This window comes from Nematolebias whitei, chromosome 23 (assembly GCF_014905685.2).
Source record: "Nematolebias whitei isolate Nwh7 chromosome 23, NemWhi1, whole genome shotgun sequence".
In the NCBI taxonomy this organism is placed as follows: Eukaryota; Metazoa; Chordata; class Actinopteri; order Cyprinodontiformes; family Rivulidae; genus Nematolebias; species Nematolebias whitei.
Window position 1 is genome coordinate 24,163,488 of NC_056520.1, and position 26,373 is coordinate 24,189,860.

Consider the following 26,373-nt stretch of genomic DNA (forward strand, 5'->3'; position numbering starts at 1 on the left):
CAACCTTTTTTGTTGTTATATACCTGGATGACTGAGAAAACAAACTTAATGACGTACATAGGTTGTAGTGGAGGCTAAAACAGTCAAGGCAAAAAAGTTGTAATGTGACAATAAAATTGTACTTTATATTAGTCCTCATGCACAACATATGGGTCAAAATAGTCAAAAAATTATCAACTTGTGATGTTTAATTTATTAGCTCTGGCTCTAACATTATAAATATATGTCATTTCTGAAATACAATAGTCCTTCACTTATCGTGGAGGTTACCTTCAAGATACCACCGCAATAGGTGAAAATCTGCAAAGTAAGGACGTTATATTTATTTCAGTATTTATATATACAGTATTTTAGGCTTTATAAACCCTTCCCACATTCTTGTAATGTCCTTAACTGTAAAGGCTCTATTAGAGCACAGCATGTCATGATCTCCACTATCTGCCACCTGCCACACCCACTTCTCCCCCGCAGTCACACTCATGCTCCTCACCTGTGTCGCTCCTAATCTCCCTCCTGCTGCACCTGTGCGCTGCACTTCTTAAGCGCTCCCCAGTCTCTGCCTCCTTGCCAACTTTTCTGATCGCCCCGTGCCTAAAGTATCCAGCATTCTTGTTCTTGCTCTCATTCCTAAAGGCTCGGTTGGGTTGCGCTCGATTATTTTAAATAAACAATCCATGCCATTTGTGTGGCTCACTCAAGTATAAGACAGACCCCCATCACCCCCTCCTTTCTTTTTCCGAGGCTATCTGTTGCGCACTTGCCTGTTGTGTATCTCTGGGACATGATGGGGAAAGACAGACCCGGCCCCTTCCTTTCTCTTTCTCTGCTGTGACAGACAGCCTCGGAAAGAGAAGGGGGGGGGGGGGGGGGCTCTGTCTTATACCTGAGTGAGCCGCACTCAGCTACTGTCTTTTCAGTTTTTTTAATCAGTTTTAAAAAAACTGATTCACTCTTATTTTTCCACCTAAGCATTTTCTCTGATATTCTGCATTTGTTCATGTGATCTGTTCATCCCTGCTCCCTGAATGGTAATGATGGGGAAAGACAGACCCCACCCCCTCCTTTCTTTTTCTGAGGACAGACTCAGTTAGAGAAAGGAGGGGGTAGGGTCTGTCTTTCCCCATCTCCAATCGTGTGTCGTGTACAATTTTACGTTGGAAACCTGTAAAAGAGTGAGTCTTCGAAAGTCAAACCGCAAAGTATCGAGGGACTACTGTATATTAACTCTGGAGCTAATGCGAAAGCGGACTCATTTCTCTATTTAATGCGCTCCGGTTTAAATTTAAAGCCTGCACATCAGATAATGGAGCTCACACCAAAGCAGCCTGTCTACATAATTTATGCAGAATGTATTCATCCATCCATTATCTTTTACCCGCTTCGTCAATTTTGGGTCACAGGGGTCGCCGGTGCCCATGTCCGGCAATCACTGTGCGAGGGGCGGGGTACACCCTGGACAGGTCGCAAGTCCATCACAGGGACACATAGAGACAAATGAGACAAACAACCATTCACTCTCTCACTCACACCTAGGTACAATTTAGAGTTACCAATCAGCCTAACATGCATGTTTTTGGTCTGTGGGAGGAAACCGGAGTACCCGGAGGAAACCCACGCATGCACGGAGAGAACACGCAAACTCCACCCAGAAAGGCCCCCGGACCGGGATTTGAACCAGGGACCTGCTCGCTGAGAGGCAGCAGCTCTACCAGTTGCACCACCGTGTTGCCCGCAGAATTTCATTTCAATTTCAATGTTCATGTTCACAGACTCATGTTCATGTTTGTGCTGATGTTCAATGTTTTATGTTATGAGTGCTTAGTGTATATTTAGTTTATGTTTTTCTTATTTCATATCTTAGATGTTATTACTGTTTTTCTTATACATTTTATTGTTGGATGTAACTGGACCCTGTGTACATAATTTCGCTCCACCACATGTACCACATGAAGTGCGAATGACAATAAAGAATCTCTGACTCTGATTCTGACTCTTGTAGATGAACAGATGCTGGGATATATTCATCATTTAACGCGGGTTCCTCATTTTTCTGGACTGAATAAAACGTGCATTGAATTTAAGGAAATGCAAACGTGAGACGTCATTTATATTTGACCCATCAAAATGAATGCGGTCATTTATTTACAGAATCAAATTTAACATCAAACATTTACATTAATTTGGCAAATTATGAAAATAACAACAAAGCAATCACTCAGGAAAAATCATACGGCCATGATTTTTCCGTTGCTGCACCACAGGCATTTATAAAACTGTACAACTATGATCTTTTACCCACACGGATGTGAATAAGCACTTTACACAGACATTTCTAAATATCTGGAAGAATTTCTACTTGATAGAAAAGTTTAGAGATGAAAGAAGTTTAGAGGGAGTTAAGATGGTATGGGAGGGGAAGAATGTTCACCAGAATTGACACTCTCCATCAGAACTCAGCTCTCCATCGGTACGCTTGGTAGGAAACTTGATCCATTACCTTTCTGAAGATTCATCAGCAGATATGGAGTTCCGTTAACGCTACCTGTCCAGCGTCTCCTGATTGTGGCTGTAGCTCGTCAGAAGTAGAGCTAGTGATAGTTATAATCCCATGGAACTCGGAAGAGCTTTTGTCATGTCAGGATCATCCTGTCTCCGACAGAACTCGAGCAGAACCAGCAGAAAACTCTCCAGCAGAAAACTCCCACCGAACTCTAGCAACTACTGAACTCCAGAACTCTTAGAACTCTTAGAACTCTTAGAACTCTCAGTAGATCAGGAAGTACTGACATTTTAAAGACTCTTTCCCGGTTCACTTTTGGGAGTTGTTCATTGGTCAGAAACGACCAGACGGGGTGTGTTTTGTGACGTAAGAGGTTAGAGACAGCGAGAATTGTTATGAGACTGATCAGAAATGTTCTCACAGACAGAGAGAGTTTTGTTTTGGCGTGTTTCAGAAACAGGTGCAAAACATCTATATTTACGTCTGAGAGGATTCTAAAACATGACAGTTTTAACATAACAACTTGTTTTTCGTTTGACTCCAACCTTGGAAACGCACACACTTGCTCATTCAAAGGCAGAAATCAGAAAATGCATAAACTCTGTAACAGCTTTTAACATGAGTTCTAACTTTGCATGAGAATAAAAATCATTACTCAGTTAATAAAATTGATTAGTTCACTGCAACATCTAAAATGGTTTGAACTAAGACACTTTGATTATCAACATTTGTAAAATAGTAATGATAATAAAAAGAGAGTGTTCTTTTCACTTGAATCTTCAAGAAAGAAAGTCTCAGGATGGGTGAACCTGTATTTATGGATTCAAATACATGAAATGACAGCTTCTGTCCCACAAGGTTCTTAAGGTCAAGAGTTTTGACCTTAGACTTAGTTTTGACGTAGGCCTAGTCCACTACACTCTCTCTGACTCTGAAAATTTATTGAAGCGCAAATACAATTGCAACATCCGTGTGTCAAAAAAAAAAAAAAAAATTAGATATAAAAACTAAAAAGGCCTACAGTATTTTTATGATATTGTTTTTTTTTTTTTTGTTGTTTGTTTGTTTGTTTGTTTGTTTTAATGGAAGTAACTTTATCATATAAGATCTATTGTTCCAACTGGTCGAAGTTCCTTTTAATGGCATTGTTCACTCAAAAAGTCCCCAAATTCTTTTTTATCCTAAATGAGAGCTGTTCTTTCAGGGACTTATTATTGGTTTGTAAAATATTAAAAATAATGGTTCATCCAAGACAATTTCAATTTCAATTCAGTTTATTTATATAGCGCCAAATCATAACAAAGTTGTCTCAGGGCTCTTTACAGGAACACAGTTTAAGACAGTTGTAAATTTGAAAGGTATTTTGGGCATATATTGGATTTAAAAAGGAGCTCTCTTTTTTTGAATGCAGATACGTCCAGTACTTTAACGGCCTCCTGTCCGGACATATTAAAATCAACAACAAGCCTCTCTTCTTGCATCATGTCATCATGCACGGCATACCCAACTTTGAATCCAAAGGAGGTTTGTTTTTCTTCTTTTTGTCACTACAAACATCTGCAGAGCAAACTCACCTTTTCTTGTTTTATCATGCCTCTTGTTTCCATGTCTTCGCAGGTTGCCGTCCTTTCCTGAAGATCTACCAGGCAATGCAACCAGTCTATACATCAGGAATATAGTATGGAAACTTTTATTTCAGTTCAGTGTGGTTTGTGGGAAAAAGAACACCATAAAGCACGTGGATTTTAAAGGTTTTATTGTCTGTTATGGCAGTAATGTGCAAGGAGACAGCAACACCAGTATCTGTATTACCATTGAACCTGGACTGCTTCTGAAAGGAGATATTTTGGTACGAGTTTGATAAAAGTTGTTTAAACTGAATTGGTTTCTTGGGATTCTTGATTATAGAACCAAGGCATATCAAACTGACTGATAAAATATATTGAGGTTTTATTTCTTTCCTTTTAATTAGTTGAAGTGTTACCACAAGAAGTACAGGAACTCGACCCGAGACGTGGTGTTCAGGGTGCAGTTTCACACTTGTGCTATCCACGACCTCGGAGTGATTTTTGGAAAGAACGAGCTTGATGAAACCTTCAAAGGTATTGGTTCTTTTTCTACCAAAATCTGCAAAACAACAACGAAACAAAACGTTTTCAAAGGGATCTCTGACTCTCTGGAACTATGGATCTTATTTGATAAACAATATACGGATCTTTAGCTATAAGAATGAGACTGGAAAAATACTGTAGGCTGTTCAGATTTTTGTAATTTAAAAATAATTAATGACTCAAGGACATCACCATTTTGTTTAAGTTGCAATGCATTCTGGGTCAATGATGTAGACAGGTTGCTTTGGTGCACACTCCATTCAGCTTGAATGTTCATTTTGGACATGGGGATGGCTGTGGCCAAGTGGTTAGAGTAGTCATCCTCCAATGCAGGAGTTGGGGGTTCGATTCCACCAGCATTCACATGCCGAAGAGTCCTTGGCCAAGACACTGAACCCCTCATTGTCCCCGATGTATATCTCATCAGTGTATGAATGTGATAAAGCACTAGTTAATCTTTGTAAAGATCTAGTAGAGCGCTGTATGAATGGGTAAATGAATGGGTAAATGAAGGCACAAATTGCAGTGTAAAGAGCTTTGAGTATCTTGATAAGATAGAAATGTGCTACAGTATATAATTGCAGTCCATTTACACTATCTGATGTTCAGCTTTTAATTTTAACCAGAGCGCATTGTCCGAGAAGAGACTGGAGAAATGACTCAGCTTTCATGTTAACTCCAAAACTAATATTTATGATGCTATAAATAACCTAATAATATTAACTCCTGAGCTAACAGCATCCATCCATTATCTTCTGCTTGTTCCGAAGTTGGGTCACGGGGGCAGCAGCTTGAGTAGGGAGGACCAGACATCTCTTTCCACAGCCACCTCTTCTAGCTATTCTGGGAGGACTCCAAGGCGTTCCCAGACCAACCGAGAGACTCCAGCTTATCCTGGGTCTTCCCCAGGGTCTCCTCCCAGTCGAACATGTCCGAAACATCTCCCTAGGGAGGTGCTCAGGGACAATCCTTACCAGATGCCCGAACCACCTCATCTGGCTCCTCTCGATGATGCTAGTTGAGTTATCTCCAAAGCTAATAGCGTTAGCTGTTAAGCTAATAGCATTAGCGCCAGAATAAATAGGTTTGGTGTTAGCTCCAAACCTAATAGCATGAGCTCAAGGCCACTATAAATATATCACTAATATATATATTTAAAAAAAAAAAAAAAACTTCTATCTTGCCCTACTCTTACCTTTGGGTGGTTCCACTTCATTCCAAACGTGTGTCTTCTATCGGAGGTCTGGCAGTTTGAGGGTTCTGTTCAGTATCTTAGCTGTTACTAGGACTGAGCTCTTCTGGACAGAGATCACTGAGGTTGTCCCTGGGATCTGTTGGAGACACTCCAACTCCAGCACCCAGCACTTTAATGACCACTGGGACTACTGACACTTGGACTTTCCACAAATTTTATATATCCTCTTTCAGCCATCGGTGTCTCTCCAGCTTCTCGCGCTCCTTCTTCCTGAGGTTACAGTCACATCTGTCACCACTGCCTTCTTCTCTTGCTGGTCGACCACCACAAACCTTGGTTGGTTAAGCATCACCTGTTTGTGGGTCTGGATCTAGAGGTCCCATGGTATCTTGGGAGTTAGTGCAGTGGTTAAGTCGCACAACTGTGTGAGAACGTCGGGGGTTCAGGGTTTGAATCTTAGTGCCAACCTCTGAGCAACCTTGGTCAGACACTTGTACTTTGTGGAAAAGTGGCAGATTGTGTAACCTCCAAGTGCAGAAAAATTCTCAGTCTTTAGTTTAGTTAGTTTAGTTTTAGTTTAGTCAGTAGTCGGTGGTCCCTTTAAGACCTAAGACAAACCTGGATGTTTCTGTGGCAAATTTTTTTGTTGAACGTAATTTTACTAAACTAGAATTAAACATGAACAGATTTTAAACATATAGATCAAAACGCAACCAAAGCCTTCTCTGCTTGAATGTTTGTAGTGTTGACTTTGATTTTTTCCTCAATACAACTGTTTGTGCAGCAGCAGAGGACGCCTGTTTCCCATAATGTCATGGAGAACAGGGTCCTCTGGTGGCAAAACCCAGTTCAGCATTCATTTACAGTAAGACTGAGTGATTAAAAAAATGGTATGGAAAACATAAGGTTAAAGCACTTTGGATGAGCAAAAAAAACATGTTTAGTTTATTTAATTACTTATTGTACGTAACAGTGGTAAGAAAAGGAAAAAGCATGAGATCCTTGAAATGGGTTCAGATGAATTCTGCTGTTTTGTACATTTTTCTTTACAACTAAAAGACATTTGTTTATACAGATGAGAGGTTCCCAGAATATGGGAAGGTGGAGTTCGTTTTCTCCTACGGACCTGAAAAAATCAAAGGTATTCCAGCTTGTTCCTAACTTTACAAAGGCTTGAAGTTAGTAAAGAAGTTACTTGTGTAAATCATTTGGCTAGAAGTCCTTTGTACTTTGTACAACTCAACACCCGCAGTATTTTGTTCCCTAATGTCGCTTTTCCGTATCATCCTGTCAAACAACATAAAACAAATGACTGTGTATTTAAAATGACCCTGGATGTGTGTGAGAACCATGGTATTCACCAGATCTTTGTGTTTCCTGAGGTCTTGGTCACCTGGAGAACGGTCCGAGCGTCTCTGTGGACTACAACACCCAGGATCCTTTGATCCGCTGGGACTCGTACGACGACTTCTATCAGCACTGTGAAGGCCCAGGTGAAATCGAGCATGGTACGTCCTCACAAACATTTGAAGAGACAGCTTGTCTTCAGTCACACACTATTATACTTTGTAAATTCACACTCTAGAGCTGGTGATTTGACTTTAATACAATTAATAAAGTCTATCTAGACCTCCTGAGAGCAACAAAACAAAGACAAATAAAGCTGTTCGAAAATGATAAAAGCAATACCGTAATTTCCGGTCTATAGAACAGACCTGACTATAAGCGGCGCATACTAAATAAAAAATAATAAAACAGGGGAGGGTCCTCGTGACTCAATGAGAGTGCGGTACTTCATTGGTCATTCAGGCTGACTTCTAGTCACATGATCACAGAGTGGGATTATGGGTAAAATATATTTTTTCTCTGTTCATCATTTCAGTTAGCTGTTTTACCATACAGGTTTGGTTTTTTGTTTTTGTGATTAGTCTGGGTTTTTTTTTTAGCCTATTGGTACTAGTTTGTGATTTTTTTTGTGTTGGCTCATGTACTGTAGCATGCAGTAACCATTTAAAAAAATCTATTTATTCTGTGACAAAGGTGCAATGAAGCTCCTGGTAAATGGTTTTGGTGCTAGAAAGCTTGTTAGCCTGGGAGCAGGACGCAAATATTATAAAAAGTACTTAATTTTGCTGCAATATTGTATAACGGTGTCCAACGCGTGTGAAAAAAGTAGCGTCTTATACACCAAAAATTACGGTATTTTTGCTTTCACGATCCAGATTACTGACAATATGAAACCCGAGAATCCAAACTAAACAATGACGTGGGTTATATATAAAGACTTTCTTACAAACTTCAAACGGTGCTGGAAAGACAAAACAGATGTCCAGCGTAGTAACTCTGCTCTGACCCAATGAATCTTAACGACCTAAAGTGCTTAATTTATTAATAAACATACACTGTTTGAAAAGTACTCAAACAGTGCGGGAATAGAAAAGTGACGTGTAAATGAACTGACGTGGTCCTGAATGAAATTCAACATGTCACTGCAGTTAAAACGTCCAGGTTAGAGAGACGCCAACGCGTTTCTTCGTCCTCTGACTTTAAATAGCCGCAGCAGAAATAGGGGGGCGTCAGTCGACTTGCAACTGGCTACCCTCTCACCAGGGGGGGTGTTGGGGGTTGTAAACTGAAACATCCAGCTCCCACAAGAGTGAGCCCACCTCCTGTGTTTCTGTGATAAGCGCCAGGGAATTTAAACTTTGCACCACTGGTGTTATGGTCAAAAATTATTATTTTTTCTCTTTTAAGGTAAATGAATATATCCAAGCTGGATATTTAAAACAATACTTAGAATACATAGGAATTTAGTACTTTAAAAGTCTCCTAAATTGTATTTTCAGACATTTGGCAACCTGCGAGTCTGGGGCCACATGTGGTCCTTTGGTCCTCTGCAGCGACTCTTTTAAGTTTTGACCAAAACTAACACAAAACTGAACTTTATTGGTTTTAATACCAACAGCAAAAAGGACTACTTTCATCTGTTTTTCTGTCATTTTCAAATATGTGAATTATGGTACAAATACACGGAGTACAACATGTTGGCTACACCATGCTATATACTTTACATTCTATTACATAACTAACAAACTGATGTACTTATACTTACTTATACTCACAACTACCGTATTTTTCGGACTATAAGGCACACTTAAAATCCTTTAATTTTCTCAAAAATCGACAGTGAGCCTTGTGTATTAATTCTGGTTGTGCTTACTGACCTTGAAACTATTTTATGTGGTTATTGTGAATGACATGAATAAAGTTTGACTTATCTGACTGTTTTGTTTCGCTTATTGCGCCTTATAGTCCGAAAAATACGGTATATATGTTTTACTTCTTTACATAAATCTGGTCTTTTCTTTTGTCTTAAAAGTCAAAAATATCAATAAGTATTAACAATTAGATATTTTTAGTTTTGTAATTTCACCCTCACTGGCCGGTGAAAGCCACCTCTAACAAACATGAAGTGGCCCATGGGCCACTAGTTGATGATCACAGTTGTAGCCGGTTTTGTGGCTCTGGACATTTTATTTAGTGATTAAAGTGGCAGAAATGGTTTGTTTGGTTGTAAAGGTTGCAGACCCCTGGTTTAGAGTTTTAAACCTTCCCTGGGTCTGACAGTCTTGAAGAGTCCCTTCAGATTCTCTCTGTGATGAAATCCATAATCGCTGCTGTAAAATCAGCACAAACGGGAGCTCCGTCAAGTCAGGGACTTGGCAGTCTTTCTGGTGCCGCATTCAATTTTACAAGAGGGGTATTTATTATATTTTTAAACAGCTTCGCAACGGCCCAATTCATTTCTACACACGTCCCCTGAGAATCGCTGCAGTAATCGTTGTTTTGCAGGAAGGTCAGTGGGAATCGCCAGGACTGCAAGTTTGATCCTAATGGATTGGGCAGCAGTGTTCTCAGCACTCAGCAGAAGAAGGAAAAAAGAAAACCTCTTGGCTGGTTTAGTCACTTCTCTAATTGCAATTTTTGTGCTGTTATGCTTGGACGTAGAAGCCGGGTGTTAGGGTGCAGTTAGTGCAGGGACATAGTGTCTTTTTACCAGTTTAGATGGACACGGGATCAAGAGTTTTGCAGGTTTTGGATGATAAAATTAACTAGAACCTTCCTGGAGAAATTTTGACGGGGACTGCCATGTTGCATTCATAAAAATTGACAGTACATTATGTTGTGGTTCACTCTCTGCTACCATCACACCAAATTTCAGCTCAACACAGCAAAAAAATCAATGAGTTATATTCACTTTTTATTTTAAGCTATGGTGGCCATCTTGGATTTTTGATTTGGATTTAGTACATGGTAAAATGGACTGTAATTATATAGCGCCTTTTTCTATCGTATCAAGATACTCAAAGCACTTTCCATTACAATCTGTGCCCTCATTGACCCATTCCTACAGCACTCAATTATTTATTTACAAAGACTGATCAGAGCTTTATCACATTCATACACCAATGAGACGCACATCAGAGGCAATGAGGGGTTCAGTGTCCAGGGACACTTCAACATGTGACTGCTGGTGGAGTCAAACCTCCAACTCTCACATAGGAGGACAACTGCTCTAACCACTCAGCCGCAGCTGCCCCACCAAATTTCAGCTCTATATGTGTGAAAATAGCAGAGTTCAAGCCATTTAAATGTAGCTTTGATGGCCATCTTGCATTTTTTATTTGAATTCAGAATTTATTGGGCATTGCTCTTAGCTACCCCTACACCAAATTTCAGCTTACCTTACATTTCGGACTATAAGTCGCATCTTTTTGCATAAATTATCAAGTCCTGCGACTTACAGTCCAAAACGACTAATTTATGTTTTGTTTTTGTTTTCTCATATTTATAAAACAATTTTTGGCTGAGATCTGACAATTTTGTTCATTCTGACAGGGAAACTATTGAACACTACCATGTTCAGCCTCTAGAGGGCGCTTGACTAATACGGCAAGCCAAGTGTCTCATTAATAGGTAAAAGTGGCTATTAATGAGACATTTGGCTTGCCATACAAAGCCAAATGTCTCATTAATAGCCACTTTTACCTATTAATGAGACACTTGGCCACATTTACCTATTAATGAGATATTTGGCTTGCCATATCATGCCACCTTTGTCTCGCTCCGGAACTCCTGGAGCTTCATTTTGCCACAGCAAGTGTCCTCCCTCTGCGCGCTCCAGCAGCCACAAATCCATCCATCCATCCATCCATTATCTTTACCCGCTTATTCCATTTTGGGTCACGGGGGTCGCTGGTGCCCATGTCCAGCAATCACTGTGCGAGGGGCGGGGTAAGCCCTGGACGGGTCGCAAGTCCATCACAGGGCCACATAGAGACAAACGAGACAAACAACCATTCACTCTCTCACTCTCACCTAGGGACAATTTAGAGTTACCAATCAGCCTAACATGCATGTTTTTGGTCTGTGGGAGGAAACCGGAGTACCCGGAGAAAACCCACGCATGCACGGGGAGAACATGCAAACTCCACCCAGAAGGGCCCCTGGACCGGGGTTTGAACCAAGGACCTGCTCGCTAAGAGGCAGCAGCTCTACCAGTTGCGCCACCGTGCTGCCGCAGCCACAAATCAATTTTTGAAATTAAGCTTTTTTTTTTTACCATCAAAGTGAATTTATTAAGGAAAAGTTCAACTAAGACACACCTTTGCTATAATGTTGAGCAAACAAATAATTGTGTTTAAGTGTTAATCTTGTTAAACTCTTGTTAAAGTCCTCCCTCCCGTGTACGCTCCCGCTGCCGCCATTTGGCAGCTCATCAATTTTTGGCACAACTCCGGCCCATTTTTCCGGTTTGTCAGCGGTGACGTATAACAAACGCGACACATCAACGGTGACGCATAATAGATGCGACTTATAAGGTGACGCAACTTATTTATGTTTTTTTTCCCACTTTATTAGACATTTTTGGACAAATGCGACTTATATGGTGGTATGACTTTTAAGACGAAAAATACGGTAATATCTATAAAAATGGCTAATTAATTGTATTTTTTTCCTTTTTTAGCTTAGGCAGCCATCTTGGATTTTTGATTTGCAATCAGAATCTATTATGGATTTTCCTCAGCTGCCATTACACCGAATTTCAGCTGAATCACTCTAAAAATTTCTGAGTTATAGCCATCAAAAATTAGATTTGGTGGCCATCTTGAAATTTTAGAATTGAAACCAGAATGTGTTGTGCATCGCTGTCAGGTACAACTACATCAAATTTCAGCTCAATATGATTAGAAATAGCTGAGTTATCATATTTTTCCCCTTTCAGCTAAAGTGGCCATCTTGGATTTTTAATTAGCTTCAGGAATGTAAAACAGCTCACTCTCAGCTACGACCATACCAAATTCAATATCTCAAAGGATGACTGAGTTATAGTCAATTTTGAGTTTTCTGAGGTAGCTGTGACAGCCATCTTGAACCAAAATGGCTCCAAACGTTAATCAGTGCTTTGATCAGCGAACGCTCCATGCTAGGTCATGTGACCTCACTGTGGCAGTTAGCAGCTGAGTCCTATCAGTGTTATTCAATGAGAAAAATGGCATGTTTGTTTGCAAATTGCATCACCATGGTAACCCAAAATGCCAAGAAACGTCAGAGCACACATCACGAGGCCGAGCCGGTCGTTTTGATATAACGTTTGTGGGGGTACATGTTGTGGTTCGGGCTGCGTTAATGTGAAGCCTCTTTTCAACATGTTTAAACTGTCGACTCAGTCGGGTTGAAGAACAGCGTTATGTAATCGTGAGAATATGTCAAAGTGTAAAATATACCAACAGTCCAGTGCTAAATGAATGTGTCTCTGAGAGAAGAGCCTATTTTTACACACGACAGCTCAGAGCACAGCTATCACTCGTCAGGCATCATTTAAAGAATTCCAACCTGTTTATTTGTCTGGGCGTTAAACTAATGTTTTGTCCCATGGGTGCGATAGTCTGAATGTATTTGTGCTAGCCTTTCCTGCTGCCATTTTTAACCGGTGACCTTGGAAACCCAGGCTTAAAGACTTAGAGCGGCTCTGCGTGATTAAGAAGCATGAAATCGCGCGAGTTTCATTCTGATTAACAAGTGCATGGGAAGCGGGACAGGGCAGCATCCTTAGCTTTCAAGTGTTGGACTGAAGTTGTGTGTGGCGGATGGTTTTGCAGCATATCTTGAGTTGTGTGTGTTGCGTTTGTTCCACCGACAACCCCCGCGCTCTGGAAGCAGCTGTCGACCCGAAGGTCAGAGGAGTCAAAAGGCCGCTGTTCAGACATCTGAGGGGCTTGTATGCTACTGCAAGCAGACAAAAGAAAACAAATTGTGATGTCTGGAAGGTTGCTGCATCATGGCACAAAGTCAGAGAGGTTGAATTCATCCCTGTGTTTACAACACGTGCTCATTTGAGTAGCATCACGCTACTCCTATGGTTTTCAGACTTTTTAAAGGACTTTACATTCATGTTAAATAAATAAATGAGTTTTCTTTGAGCCACACTAAAGATATGTTTTTGCTAACATGAATTAGCCACTTATATATGATAGCCAGGTCATTATTGGGGACTGCATAGTATACGCAGACACCTATTATTATCCGCCCAATTTGGGTTTCTTAACTTTATTTATATCTTATACACTCTTCCGTCAACTTTAATGCAGCCCAAATTGCAACGTGTACCCCAACAAATGTTATATCAAAACGACCGGCTTGGCGCCGTGATGTGTGCTCTTACTTTTATTGGTGTTTCGAGTTACCATGGTGACGCATTTTGCTAACAAAGATGCCATATTTGCACATAGGAAATGAATGAGAGAACACTCCTCACACTAACTGCTGCTGTCAACTAGGGGTTGAACGACTACATAATTTTTAAACTCGACATTAACATAATAAAAGTCGAGTAGAACTCGAGTAGTTGATGATGTCATAGAATCTAAAAATGCAAAAATAAATAAATAAATAAAACCGCAAAAAAAGGTAATTTATTATTTACCTGAAAAAAAGACCAATAAATCATTGGGAGCATATATTATGCTCCTACCATTTATCATACTGTAAATAAGTCACAGGAAAACCAAAACTATTAGTTATTATTATTAAGCTGCTAAAGTGAAAGAAACGTGCAGCACGTCAAAAATGAAACTAAAAACAGTGGGGCGGACGACCACCCCGCACCACTGTCGATGGTGCTGCGCATTAGGTTTAGTTTTAGAGATTAATATGTTTATAGGTTTTTTTTATAGATTAATATTTTTTGCTTTTTGTTTGTGAAACAAGGTCATAGGAAGCTGGTTCTGGTTCGGTCGATTGGACCCAGTGTTACACCATATTCTGTGACCTGCAGCAGTGCATGCAACACCGCCCCCTACGGTCACAATATATGGTCATCACCGAATATGGTGTAACACCAGTTCGCAACGAGCTTCATACAGTCAGGAAGTTGATTCATTTTCTGTTTCCTTATGGTAGATGAACCAGAAGATTCATCTTTAGTGAAATATTTCCATACTACTGATGCATTTCTACCTGTTTGCCAAGACTGGGCCTGCTCCACTTCATCCGTCTGCTTGGAGGAATCCATTTTGTAGCCCGCGCCGGTGCAGATCACGTGACACATGACGTAACGGCGATGTAATGACGTCACCACGAATACTCGACGTGAAATTTAAAAACTGAAGAGATGTCCTAGGAATCGATGTGTAGATTACTCTAGTAGTCTGTTAAAGCCCTACTGTCAAGTCACATGACTTAGCGTGTAGAGGTCCCTGAAGAAAACAGAAACGCACTGTTGGATTTGTTTGAAACTCACAGAAAGTAATCATCAAATAAATGTCTAGAACTGATTAACGTTTGGAGCCATTTTGATTCAAGATGGCTACCACAGCTACCGCAGCAAACACAAAATTGACTATAACTCAGTCATTCTTTGAGATACAGAGCTGAAATTTGGTGAGGTTATAGTTGAGAACATTCCCTATCACATACTGGATCCAAATAAAAAAATTCAAGATGGCTGCTTTAGCAAAAAAGGAAAAATTATGATAATGCAGCCATTTTGAGAACTATTTAGCTCAAATTTGGTCTAGTGGTAGCTGAGAGCAAACGCCAACACACAGTACTGTCAAATCACAATTTTAAATCAGCAGCAGCATGGCAGTTCCCAGTGCCCACCTAAGCCTCCATGGGGCCCTAAGCAAAATTTGGTTTGGGGCCCTCTATTTTTGCTAATAATGTGGATTAGTGCAATCAACAGTCAGATGATCAGATCATTCACCCACCTAACATAAACTCATTGCAACTCTGACAGCCTTGTTTACATGATCCTATGTATATGTATGTCATCCTGTACTAAAAGTAACAAAAGGAGAAAGAAAAAACCCCACCAGTATGCAATGTATTTTACAGCAAAAGTGTCATCTGGTTTATCATCGTTGGTTCCAAAGAACTGCAAAAGTAATGTTCAAAATAATTTGTGGTGCAAGATCAACAACAAACAACAGATAAATTAATGTAGATGCATAAAAATAAATTAAATTGTCCAAAAACAGACTAAATAAAATAAAATATAAAATATCAAGGAAATACTTAAATAATGTAAATTAACAATTACTCGAAACCACGTAAATGGTTAAAAAAGTTAATTTAAAGTTGAATAATTAGTTCTTAAAACTATATAAATGTATGCAACAATTTGCAAAAGATAAACGTAAAATATTAAATAGAATCATATAGAAATCATTAGTTAAAAAAAAATTTTAATTCCACTCAGTGGGCCCCCTAGTGGCCCCAGGACCCTAAGCAGCCACTTAAGTTTGCTTAATCCTTGGGCCAGCCCTGGCAGTCCCCGTCAAAGTTTCTCCAGGAACTTTCTAGTTAGCTCATATTAGTTAAATGGAGGTCAGACAACACCAACAGGTTTTTGAGTGCTTAGTTATTGTGTGTTAATGGACCATTAAAATCAAATTTTTGAGTAGCACATTATTTTGCACACTCTAAAGGCATTCAGCCAATTCCAACCTGCAGCAGAGAAATTGATGCTTTTTTTAGTTCTCTTGTTTTCATGTTGTCTAAATAGCTTCTTACATCTTTTGTACTTTCTCAGACTATTAAAAAAAACATTGGCCTTTCAACTCATCACTATCATGGATATACCTAATAGACACGTGTATCCATGACTGTGATGAGTTAAAAAGTCAACACGTCATAATCATGGATATACCTAATAAAGTAGTCCCTCGTTTATTGCGGAGGTTATGTTCCAGACACTCTAAAAACAGTGAAAGAAAACAGACAGACTAATGCTATGGCTACTGAAAGACTCCCAGAGACAAACTGGCCATTGGGAGCACTGGGACATTTCTCGGTGGCCTGGCCCGCTCAGTGATCGCTGAGGGGCCAGACCAAAGGCTCGGTTCAGGTCGCACTTGATAAACAATCCATGCAGCTCACTCAGATATCCGCCTCACTGAAGCTTCCTGAGCAGTAGTGATGGGGAAAGATGGACCCCGCCCCCTCCTTTCTTTTTCTGAGGCTGTATGTCACAGTAAAGAAAAGACACACAACAGGTTGTGTGCCTGCCTGTTGTGTGTCTCTGCTCTGCTGTGACAGACAGCCTCAGAGAGAGAAAGGAGGGGGGCCCCCCTTTGTGATCACTGAGCGGGCCAGGTCACCGGGAAATATCCAGGTGCTCCCGATGGTCAGTCCGTACCTCACCACAATGCTCTGGTTGGACACCTTCCACCAATCTGCCAGTCATGTTTTGTGTACAATCTGATGTTGAAACCCACAAAAGAGTGAGTCCGTGAAAGTCGAACCGCGAAGTATCCAATTCAGTTCTATTAAAATACATATTTAAATACTTTATTAATCCCAAAGGGACATTAAATTGAGGGTGTATCAAAGTATCGGCCCACCATTGGTACACTGGATGGGCATATTCTGTATAACTGGTGGCGCCCTTGTTACCAATTTCTAAAGTCATTAAAAAATAAATTGTGAACTAAAATATTTATTTCTTTAGAAAAAAGGTTAAATGATGGTGAATTTAAAAAACAAAGTTATGATAGACTAGCCATCCAACAATAATGTATATTCTATTCTATTCTATTCTATTCTATTCTATTCTATTCTATTCTATTCTATTCAACAATGTTCAGTCAGTTCATCTGGACATTTCTTTTTTCGTGCTGAGACGTTTCGCCCTCAGTCCAGAAGGCTTCATCAGTCAAGGAAACACAAAAACAAAACTGATTCTCCCCCAACAGCTTACTCCAAAGTGAAAAACAAACAGTTATGTTGGGGCTAAGATGGCCTCCGGGGCACGCCCTCTCCCTCGTCGACAGTCATGTCAAACTGGTTCAAAACTCCAAAGTTCATGCTCAATAATCCATGTATACAATCCAACAATTTTCAGTCAGGTCATTTGGACTAGCCATGCTTGTGGTCTTGAAGTATTTTAAGAAAAATTAGTTTCAAAACTAGTCACACGTGTAAACGATCTGTATGCACGTGTATGAGTTAAAAATGAGCCTTTTCTCAGTAACGTAGTAAATCTGGTAAGACTTGAATGTCCCAGCTTTCCACCAGCCTTGGACACAGCATTACCTTTGTGAATCTGGAGTGGCAAGAAAGTCTCAAAAGTCACATTCACACATTCACGGACAGGCTGATCCATGCGCAGCAGGTGATTTGTGTATTTGACTATTTGTATTCACAGAATATTACTACATGAGCAATTTGAGATGTGTACATTTGGAAATTTGTTTTGGCTCTTGTAGTACGCCTTTGTAAAACGTGGTATGCTTGTGTGACTACTTTTGAGACTAATACTTTGTATATTCATACTAATATAGTATTTCATACTGGGCAGCGTTATCACTACCTGCTGGTGCAGCATCATTTCAGTTTATTTTTTGTTATTGTCAACATTCTTGTTTGGACATCAATGTTTTATCGAAGCAGAATGAAAACGTCCATTTTTGAAGAAGTTCTAGACGAATATCGTCAGGACCTAAATCTACAACAGCACATAGTTTTTGGAATGATGAGCTTTTAAGCTCAGAGAAATGAGAACAACCACTGAAGGCAGCGTCTTACCAGCAGAGTGTGTGTCCCGATGTGTGTGTGGTGTAATGTACAGTGGGTCGGCCCACCAACACCACAGGCTGATTACCGCCCTTCTCCCATATTTGGCTGAGGCTGAGCCCTCAAACATGTCTGGAATAGCTGGACAGAGACAGGCAGAGACAGACGCTGAGCCGAGCACAGAGAGGCTGCGAGGCTAAAGGGGCAACATGATGTTTTAAACCTCTTTTTATAAATACGTGTTCGGCTGACTATGCTTTGGAGTACAGTACAAAACAGAGACGTTGAAGAGCATTAAGAGGAGCAGCTGGAGGACAACACTGGTGAGTGTGACAACACCATATCACAACTTTTGCTTTCCAGTTTGAACTAAGTAGTAAACTGCAAAAAAAATTAAACGTTATTAAATCACAGTAATTAAATTTGACTTCTTTTTGCAGCTTTCACATGATCTAAAATACGTCCTTGTTTAAAGTAAATGACAAGGGCGTTAGCGTTGTCTGTTTGTTGCGTTTCCATGACAACATGGTTGCATTCTGCGTGTTTGGCTCCTATACGGTAAAAGATGAGTCACGGAGCGAGCAATTTGTGTGTGGAACATTTTATGAGCGGGCTGCAATTTGGGTTCGCCTAAACTATGAGGGGCTTTGATTGGGAACGGCATGATGGCCACAGAGACCTTGGACTCTGGTGCTTCATGAAAGAACTCCAATTTACAAATAAGACACTGTTTCACTTTTAAAGAGTGAAAAACTTAAATAAAAATATGGCCTCTTGTCGTATAAATCACTTTTCACAAATATTTGCATTTAAATGGTGAAGCTTCATACATGAAGTGTTTTCACCAGGTCTGTGTATTTCAGGAGCTCCGAGTTAGACCTCTTGTTGACAGCACGGAGAGTTGTAGCAGCAGGTTCAAGTTCAGGACCCGGACTTACTGTACTTGCCGCCATGCATGTCGCATCAGTTGAAATATGTTTAATAAAGTGGAAAAAAACATCAATAAGTCACGTTTGTTACGCGTCACCGCTGACAACCCAGAAACGTGGGACAGTGTTGTGCCAAAAATTGATGGGCTGCCAAATGGCAGCTGCGGGAGCGTGCACGGGAGGACTTTAACAAGAATTTAACAAGATTAACACTTAAAAACAATTATTTGTTTGCTTGAAATTATAGTAAAAGTGTGTCTCAGTTGAACTTTTCCTTAATAAATGCACTTTAATGGTCAAATCAGTTGCATTTCACCTGGGTGGCGAAATGCAGCTCCTGGAGTTCCGGAGCGAGACGAAGGTGGCTTCTATGGCAAGCCAAGTGTCTCATTAATAGACACTTTTACCTATTAATGAGACACTTGGCATGCCATATTAGTCAAGAGCCCTCTAGTGGCTGAAAATGGTAGTGTTCAATATTTTCCATGTCAAATAAATGAAATCGTCAGATCTCAGCCAAAAATTGAGTTATAAATATGGAAAATAAAACATAAATACAATGCTTTGCTGTATAAGTCACAGTCATGCTAATTTATGCAAAAAGATGCAGCGAAGATTATGGTACTCCTTTTCGAATTCCTCCTTTAACATCCTATTCTAACGATTGTAACTAGATGAATGTAATTTCCTGTGAAAATGCATCATGAGTGCTTATTGCTGAGTGATTTTGGCTGAAAGTTCAAAGTAGGCTGTTAATGTGAGTTGAAATTCAACAGCTGATATTAGTTGAAAGGAAGAAAATAAAAGTGGGAAGCAGCAGAAAAATGGCAGAAATGTAGCAGAATAAGCCGAAATAGGCAGGTAATAGATTATTAAACATCTTAAATTGGCAAAAATAAAATGAAATGAGCAGAAGAAAGCTGAAATTTGAAAAACTTAAGTGAAAATGCAAAATTAAACTAAAGAAATTGCATTTCCTGCAAAAATGCAGTGTGAATGCTTATTGCTAATGATCTTTATGAAAAACAGCTGAAATTACCTAAAAACTTGCTGAAATATAGATAAAATAAAGACCAAACCTAAACTAACAGACAAAAGCAGAAAGAACACATATTTGTTGAATTGGTTTAAATAAGCAGAAATGAGCACAAAAATTGAGGCAGCATGGTGGCGCAACTGGTAGAGCTGCTACCTCTCAGCGAGCAGGTCCCTGGTTCAAATCCCGGTCCGGGGGCCTTTCTGGGTGGAGTTTGCATGTTCTCTCCGTGCATGCGTGGGTTTTTTCTGGGTACTCCGGTTTCCTCCCACAGACCAAAAACATGCATGTTAGGCTGATTGGTAACTCTAAATTGTCCCTAGGTTTGAGTGAGAGAGTGAATAGTTGTCTCGTTTGTCTCTATGTGTCCCTGTGATGGACTTGCGACCCGTCCAGGGTGTACCCCGGCCCTCGCACAGTGATTGCTGGACATGGGCACCGGCGACCCCCATGACCCAAAATGGAATAAACGGGTAAAGAAAATGGATGGATGGAGCACAAAAATTAGGAAATTAGCTCTAAAAGTTGAAATTAGCTAAAAATAGCTGAAAAGGAGCTGAAAAGGTAGAAAGAAGCCTAGATTACCAGAAGGAAGTGGCGAGAGCACAATACTTCCCAATTAGGCTGAAAGCAGAAATGAGCCCAAAAAAGTGGAAAATATCTGAAAAAAAAACATATTAGCAAATAAATAGCTGAAAAGTAGCTACAAAAGCTGAAAGAAGCGTAAATTACTAAAAGGAAGTTGAGAGAGCACAATTTTGCTTAATTAGGCAGAAAAATGTTTTACAAAGTGCAAAAAAAGTGGAATTAGCTGAAAAAGGTAAAATTTGCATAAAAAGAGCTTAAAAATAGCTGAAATAGCAGAAAAGCTGAAACTTGCATAAAGCAGCTGAAAGGAGCTGAAATAAGTTAGAAGAAGCACAAAAATGTTGTAGTTAACAGAAAAAATCTAAATGGATCACAAAAGAGTTGAAAAGAATCAGCTGAAAAAACAGCTGAAAGTAGCTGAAAAAAATGTTTACATTTGCACAAGGAAGCTGAAAGAAGCTGAACAAAATATGAAAGGAGCAGTAAAAGGTTGTAAACACATTTAAAGATTTAAAGGATGTAAAATGAGCTCAATTAATTTTCTATGAGGAAAAAGGTGTCAGAAAAGGCTAAATATTTCAAAAAGCTAGTTGCACCAATACCAAAAGTCATAACAGGATTGTCTTGAAAGAGCTGAACGTTTTGATTTATGATTTGTTGAAATAGCGCAAAAACTGTGGAACGAGAAAAAAATGCTGAAAAACATACGGTAGAAAAATGGATCATAACAGTGTGAGTGCTTCATAAACATTCACACACTAAAAAGCTTAATTTAGCCAAAAGAAGCTGAAAGAAGCATAAAAAGTTAAAATTAGTAGAAAAGGCAGAACAAAAGCTGAAATGAGCAGTAAAAGGTTTAAAATGGCACAAAGTTTAAAAAAAAAATAATTCTCCAAAAAGTAAAAAATGCACAAAAACCAAGTCACAGCAGGAATGAGCTGAATGTTTTGAGAGATGAATGGTTGAAATAGCACAAAAATTGCAGAACAAGTTTTGTGCTGGAAGTCATTCAGAATTAAAATGGATCTCAATTACAAGAATTATTTATAAATATTCACACAGCAACAAACAGTCATTTATTTAAAAAAATGTGAAAAACGAAACCAGTGGTTTCAGACATATTTTGATCTAACTCACTAATCGTTATTAGAAAATATCTCATTTGTCTTTTGTTGATAGCATTTATGTCTATCTGGTGTCAAATAACCTTTTCTATGTTTCACAGTTTTGCATGCCACTGTGAACAAAGTAGATTTTGGTAATGGGTTTTTTTTGTTCCCTAAAAAGTTTAAAGATTAATAAGTGGAAATATGTTTATTTTTAGAAAACATAATTTATTAAATCCGTTTCAAGCTGGCAGGCAGAAGCTGCAGAGTAAAAAGTACATTTACATTTAAACGGTCGCATCGATCAAACATAAAGAGTTAAACTCAGTCATTTACTCAAGGAATGTTTACTCCCCGCTGCCTTTCAACTTTAATTCAAGATGGCCGCCACAGATACACCTTGTGGGATATTCTTAAACTTAGAATATGCATTGGGGATGACTTTCAGCTACTACTACACCACATTTTTGTTCAGTGTCTATGAAATGTGAGTTATGACCATGTTTGGGTTGCTTAACTGTGGTGGCCATCTTGAATTAGACTGACTTTAAAATTTATTCACTTTTCGGAGTTATAAATACCATAATTTACAGTGTATAAGCTGCTACTTTTTTCCCACGCTTCGGACACCGCGGCTTATACAATGACGCGGCTAATTTATGTATTTTTTTTATATTTATTAAAAAAAAAGAAGCCACTAGCTAACGAGCCCTTAACAAAAAGTAGTACATTTGAAGTTCATTTTTGCAAGTATACTTTAAGTTAAGTATAAGTATATCAAGTATACTAGACACATGTACTTGTAGTGTACTAGAAAGTATACTGATTTAATACTTGTTCAGACTAAATTGGGACATTTACATTTAATGTAATGTCTACATTACATTTTAGCCAAGTATACTTCACTATACTATTTTTAAGTATATCAAATAAAGTTTATAAAAAGTAAACTTCAAGTACACTTCCTCATTTTTAGTGTAAAATAAGTATACTTGTAGTACACTTAAATAAACTAATTTTTGCTAAGAGCTGGCCGCCAAAAACATTTAGCGGTAGCTTCGTCAGCACTGTTCTCTCCAGTGATTACCAGTAGTCTGTTCTTCTTAGACTAGTTTTTGTGTTCGTTCAATAGGTTATAGGTTACCGTATTTAGTAGAGTAACCGTGAGTCAGACAGGGTGTTATAAAGACCTGTGAGAATCAGCAGTCTGTGCGTGTGTTAAACCAAACTAAAGTCTATGAAACGCCATCTGGTGGTTGATTCTTGCACTACAACAAGAGCTGCGCCTTCTAACAGGAGCTATGTATGGTTTCTGATATTAATACGTGGGCACTTGCAGCTTATACACAAGCACAGCTTATTTATGTACAAAATTGTGTTTTATTTTAAATTTAGTGTGCATGGCTGTGCGAGGTGCGCTCTATAGACCGGAAATTACAGTACTCACGTGTCTTCATAAAAATAAAAAAAACTTTTAACTTTGGGTATAAAGCCTAATCATCTGAATAAGGGGAACATCTTATGCAGTTTAGAACATTAACTCCACATTCTACCATTTTGAATTGAAAAAGCTCTCCAAGTGGGAAGTTAAACATCTTTAACTTGAACATAAATCCTAATTGTTTTGTTTTAAAGGGATCCCCGACTAGTTGGAACAATAGACCTTATTTGATAAACATTTACTTCAGATATTAAAAACAAGACCATAAAATGACACTAGGCTGTTTGGTTTTTATAATTTAAAAATTATTAACGCACGGACGTCACCATTTTATTTATGCTGCAAGGCATTCTGGATAAATGACGTAGACGGGTAACTTTGGTGCGAGCGCCATTATTTTGTACATTATCTGACATTCAGTTCTTTAAGTTGAACCAGAGCTCGTTGACAGAGAAGAGAATAAATAATTGACTAAGCTAGCTCTAGAGTTATTATTTAGGATATTAGCTCCGGAGCTATTATAATGGCGATGTCCTCAAGTGAAAAATGTAATAAACAATTTTTATATATAATTAGGAGCTTTCATGTGTCACAAACGACAACTTTTAGTAGAATTGAGGAATAGCAACATTTTAAGGCCAATATGTGCAAGTAGTCCCTTTAAAACTTTAGGTTTTGACCAGTTTGTTTCTTTGGACTGAACAACAACAAAAGATCACTACATTTAGTTATTTCGTTGATGTGCTTAACGCTGTTGCATGTCATTATGAAGTTGACATTAATCAGACATGGCTGGGGGTCCAAATTGCCGACAGACAGCCAGACGGATAGATTTTTATGACAGCCACTCAGATGTCAGACAGACAGACGGGTGGGTGACTTCATCCTGAAAGCAATCATAGACACGGTCACGTCACTTCAAACTGTGACAGCTGGACGGTGAGAGCTAGACCAAGAGGCAGACATGGCAAATATAAAAGCTGTCCTTGTGCCAGTCGCTGATACGCCAACCAGAACACCTTTTTCAATGACAAACTGTCACCTTATCCCTTATAAGAGGCTTTCTCTTTCCACCTCAGGCTTCACTACAGCAAAAAATAGTTTACTGACATCCTTCCTCCTGGTAACCAGAAGTACTGTACTGTGCTCCAACTTATGAACAGTCACCATGTTGATGACTAGGCATCTTAAGTCCTGCTTAAACTATTGAACAAAATGTTGGGATACATTGTGCATTGCAAAACACAGAATAAAAGCCTAGTGTCCCTTGACGGAGTGCTTATCACCTACTTTATTTCATGGCCAAGGTTTCAGAAAAGACAACCTGTCTTCCAAGATGGTTCTAATTCAAGTTCAAGTACCGGTAGGTTTATTGTCATTTCACTACATGTGGTACATGAGGTGGAATGAAATTATATACGCAGGGTTTGTGTAGATTAGAATGTGTTTTTTTTGGAAATATACCTTGTGATACCAGTCATTGCGTCAAAATTTTCCTAAGTAGTCATCTATTTCCCAAGCACCAACGCTCCCACATACCATAACTTTATTATTAGCTTTTGCATTATCATTCCTTTATTGTTCTGTTGACAGAAATACATCTTAAACCCTGTCTGTTCATGTTAAATGTCCTTTACATGTATGAGTCACGTCCACTGTTCGGCCATTTGCCACAGCAATAACAGTGTTTAAAGTGCACGGTCTATTTTTAATAAATCAATAACCACAGGTGTTAAAAAGTTTTGGTTTTAATTGCCTTTGGGGCTGCAATGGAACGAGAGACACTCAAGTGAACTCTTAAAGGAATAAAGTAAAGAGGCAGGTGCTGTGTGTGTCTGACGGTGTATGAGCAACACCTCTGGCACTTTTGCATAAAAGGAAAGCACCTGTCACACCAACACTGCCAACACTATGTAACATATTCTTTGAACATATCATAGCTGAGGCACTGATAGAAACAGATTCCCCTGTAAAACTGGGCAGAAGAAAAATCAGCAATCATCACTGTACCGACGATACAGACCTTATAAATGGATCCACCAATGATTAAACCTTTCAAGCAAAGAACCTAGACATTGTGAGTTGTCATCATGGCATGGAGACTAGTCTTAAGAACACCAAGACCATGGCATCTGGTATTATAATGAATGTCAGGGAGACCAAACCCAAACAAGTTAGAGAATTCCCTTACCTCAGGTCTTTGTTCAAGTCAGAGGACAACTCAATTAAAGAGGTCAAGACAAGGATAGCTAAAGCTGCCAATGTCCTAGCTAGACTCATACTTGTTTGGAAGGACAGATCATTGCCAATGGCTACCAGAGTTAGACTCTTAACATGCACGTGTTTTGCAGTGTTTCCCCTACATTACTTGCCTTGGCAGTGCGCTCTTTCATGATTTTTGTCGACGGGGTAGGTGTGGGGGTACTGAGCCATGTCTGTGTTGTGCGCTGTTTGTACCGAAATTTTTTCGAGCAGGGTCAGGGGTGGGAGGGATGGGAGATGGCTCAGCATGAGAGAATTGGAGCACAACCCCTAGCATTTTAGCTAGCACGTCTGTATTGTTTGCCGCTAGCTTAGCGCTACGTCAGTGTCAGTAGTTGTTGAGGGGGTGGGGGCGGTCAGTTTGGTAGGCAGGGCGGGGCACCCTGCTTGTATAATGGTAGGGAAACACTGGTTCTTCTCTGTGCTGCAGAAACCTGGACTCTGAACGCTGAGATAGGGAAAATAATTTTCACATTTGAAATGACCTGCTACCAAAACCTGCTGCAGGTGCACTGGTCCTTCCACACTGCAAATGCTGAGATCCGCCGTAGAGTCCATGTCCAGCCTTCTCAATAACTTTTAGAGTAGGAGGCTGGAGTCATTTCCCAACATCAACACATAGATGTTCAGTGCAGTGAAAATGTTGGTGAACGCAGACTGTTTAAACACTGATCACTGATGAAAATGTCTGACTTGCATCACAGGCATGAAGAGTTATGAAGTCATAACAGCAGCAGCTGTCAATCAATTTTGTAGAGCGAGATAACATACATTTTGAGGAATCTAATTAAGAATTATTCCACAATGAATTTATCTTCATTCTTTATTTTCCTTCCTGCCCACAGCCATCAGCATCTATAACAACTTTTCAACGAAACCAGGATAATGAGCTACTACAACATTTAATTTCCCAGTGGGATTAATAAAGTATTTTTGAATTTATCTCGTAGCAGTCCCGGTTGAATGCGTGCAGCTCAAAAACTTCACCTTATTTCCTGTAACTACAGACAAGATCATGAAATCGGATCCACATCAAAAGCATCATATTGTGAACATTTAAATAAGATGATTTCAACCCTTTAACTTTATGACTATTCATGTTCCTTTTGGGGGGGGGGGGGGGGGGG

At 39.4% G+C, this 26,373-nt stretch overlaps 1 protein-coding gene across 1 annotated transcript in view; it reads left to right on the forward strand.

The window, feature by feature from the left end:
* Positions 1 to 26,373, forward strand: part of tns1a (tensin 1a) — a gene marked incomplete in the record, with an annotated part of 316,275 nt that overhangs the window by 232,235 nt on the left and 57,667 nt on the right. The window contains 6 exon segments of the mRNA XM_037696307.1: positions 3,912 to 4,024; positions 4,118 to 4,178; positions 4,274 to 4,349; positions 4,473 to 4,602; positions 6,882 to 6,947; positions 7,189 to 7,314. Of these exon segments, the coding sequence (XP_037552235.1) occupies positions 3,912 to 4,024; positions 4,118 to 4,178; positions 4,274 to 4,349; positions 4,473 to 4,602; positions 6,882 to 6,947; positions 7,189 to 7,314 (572 nt within the window).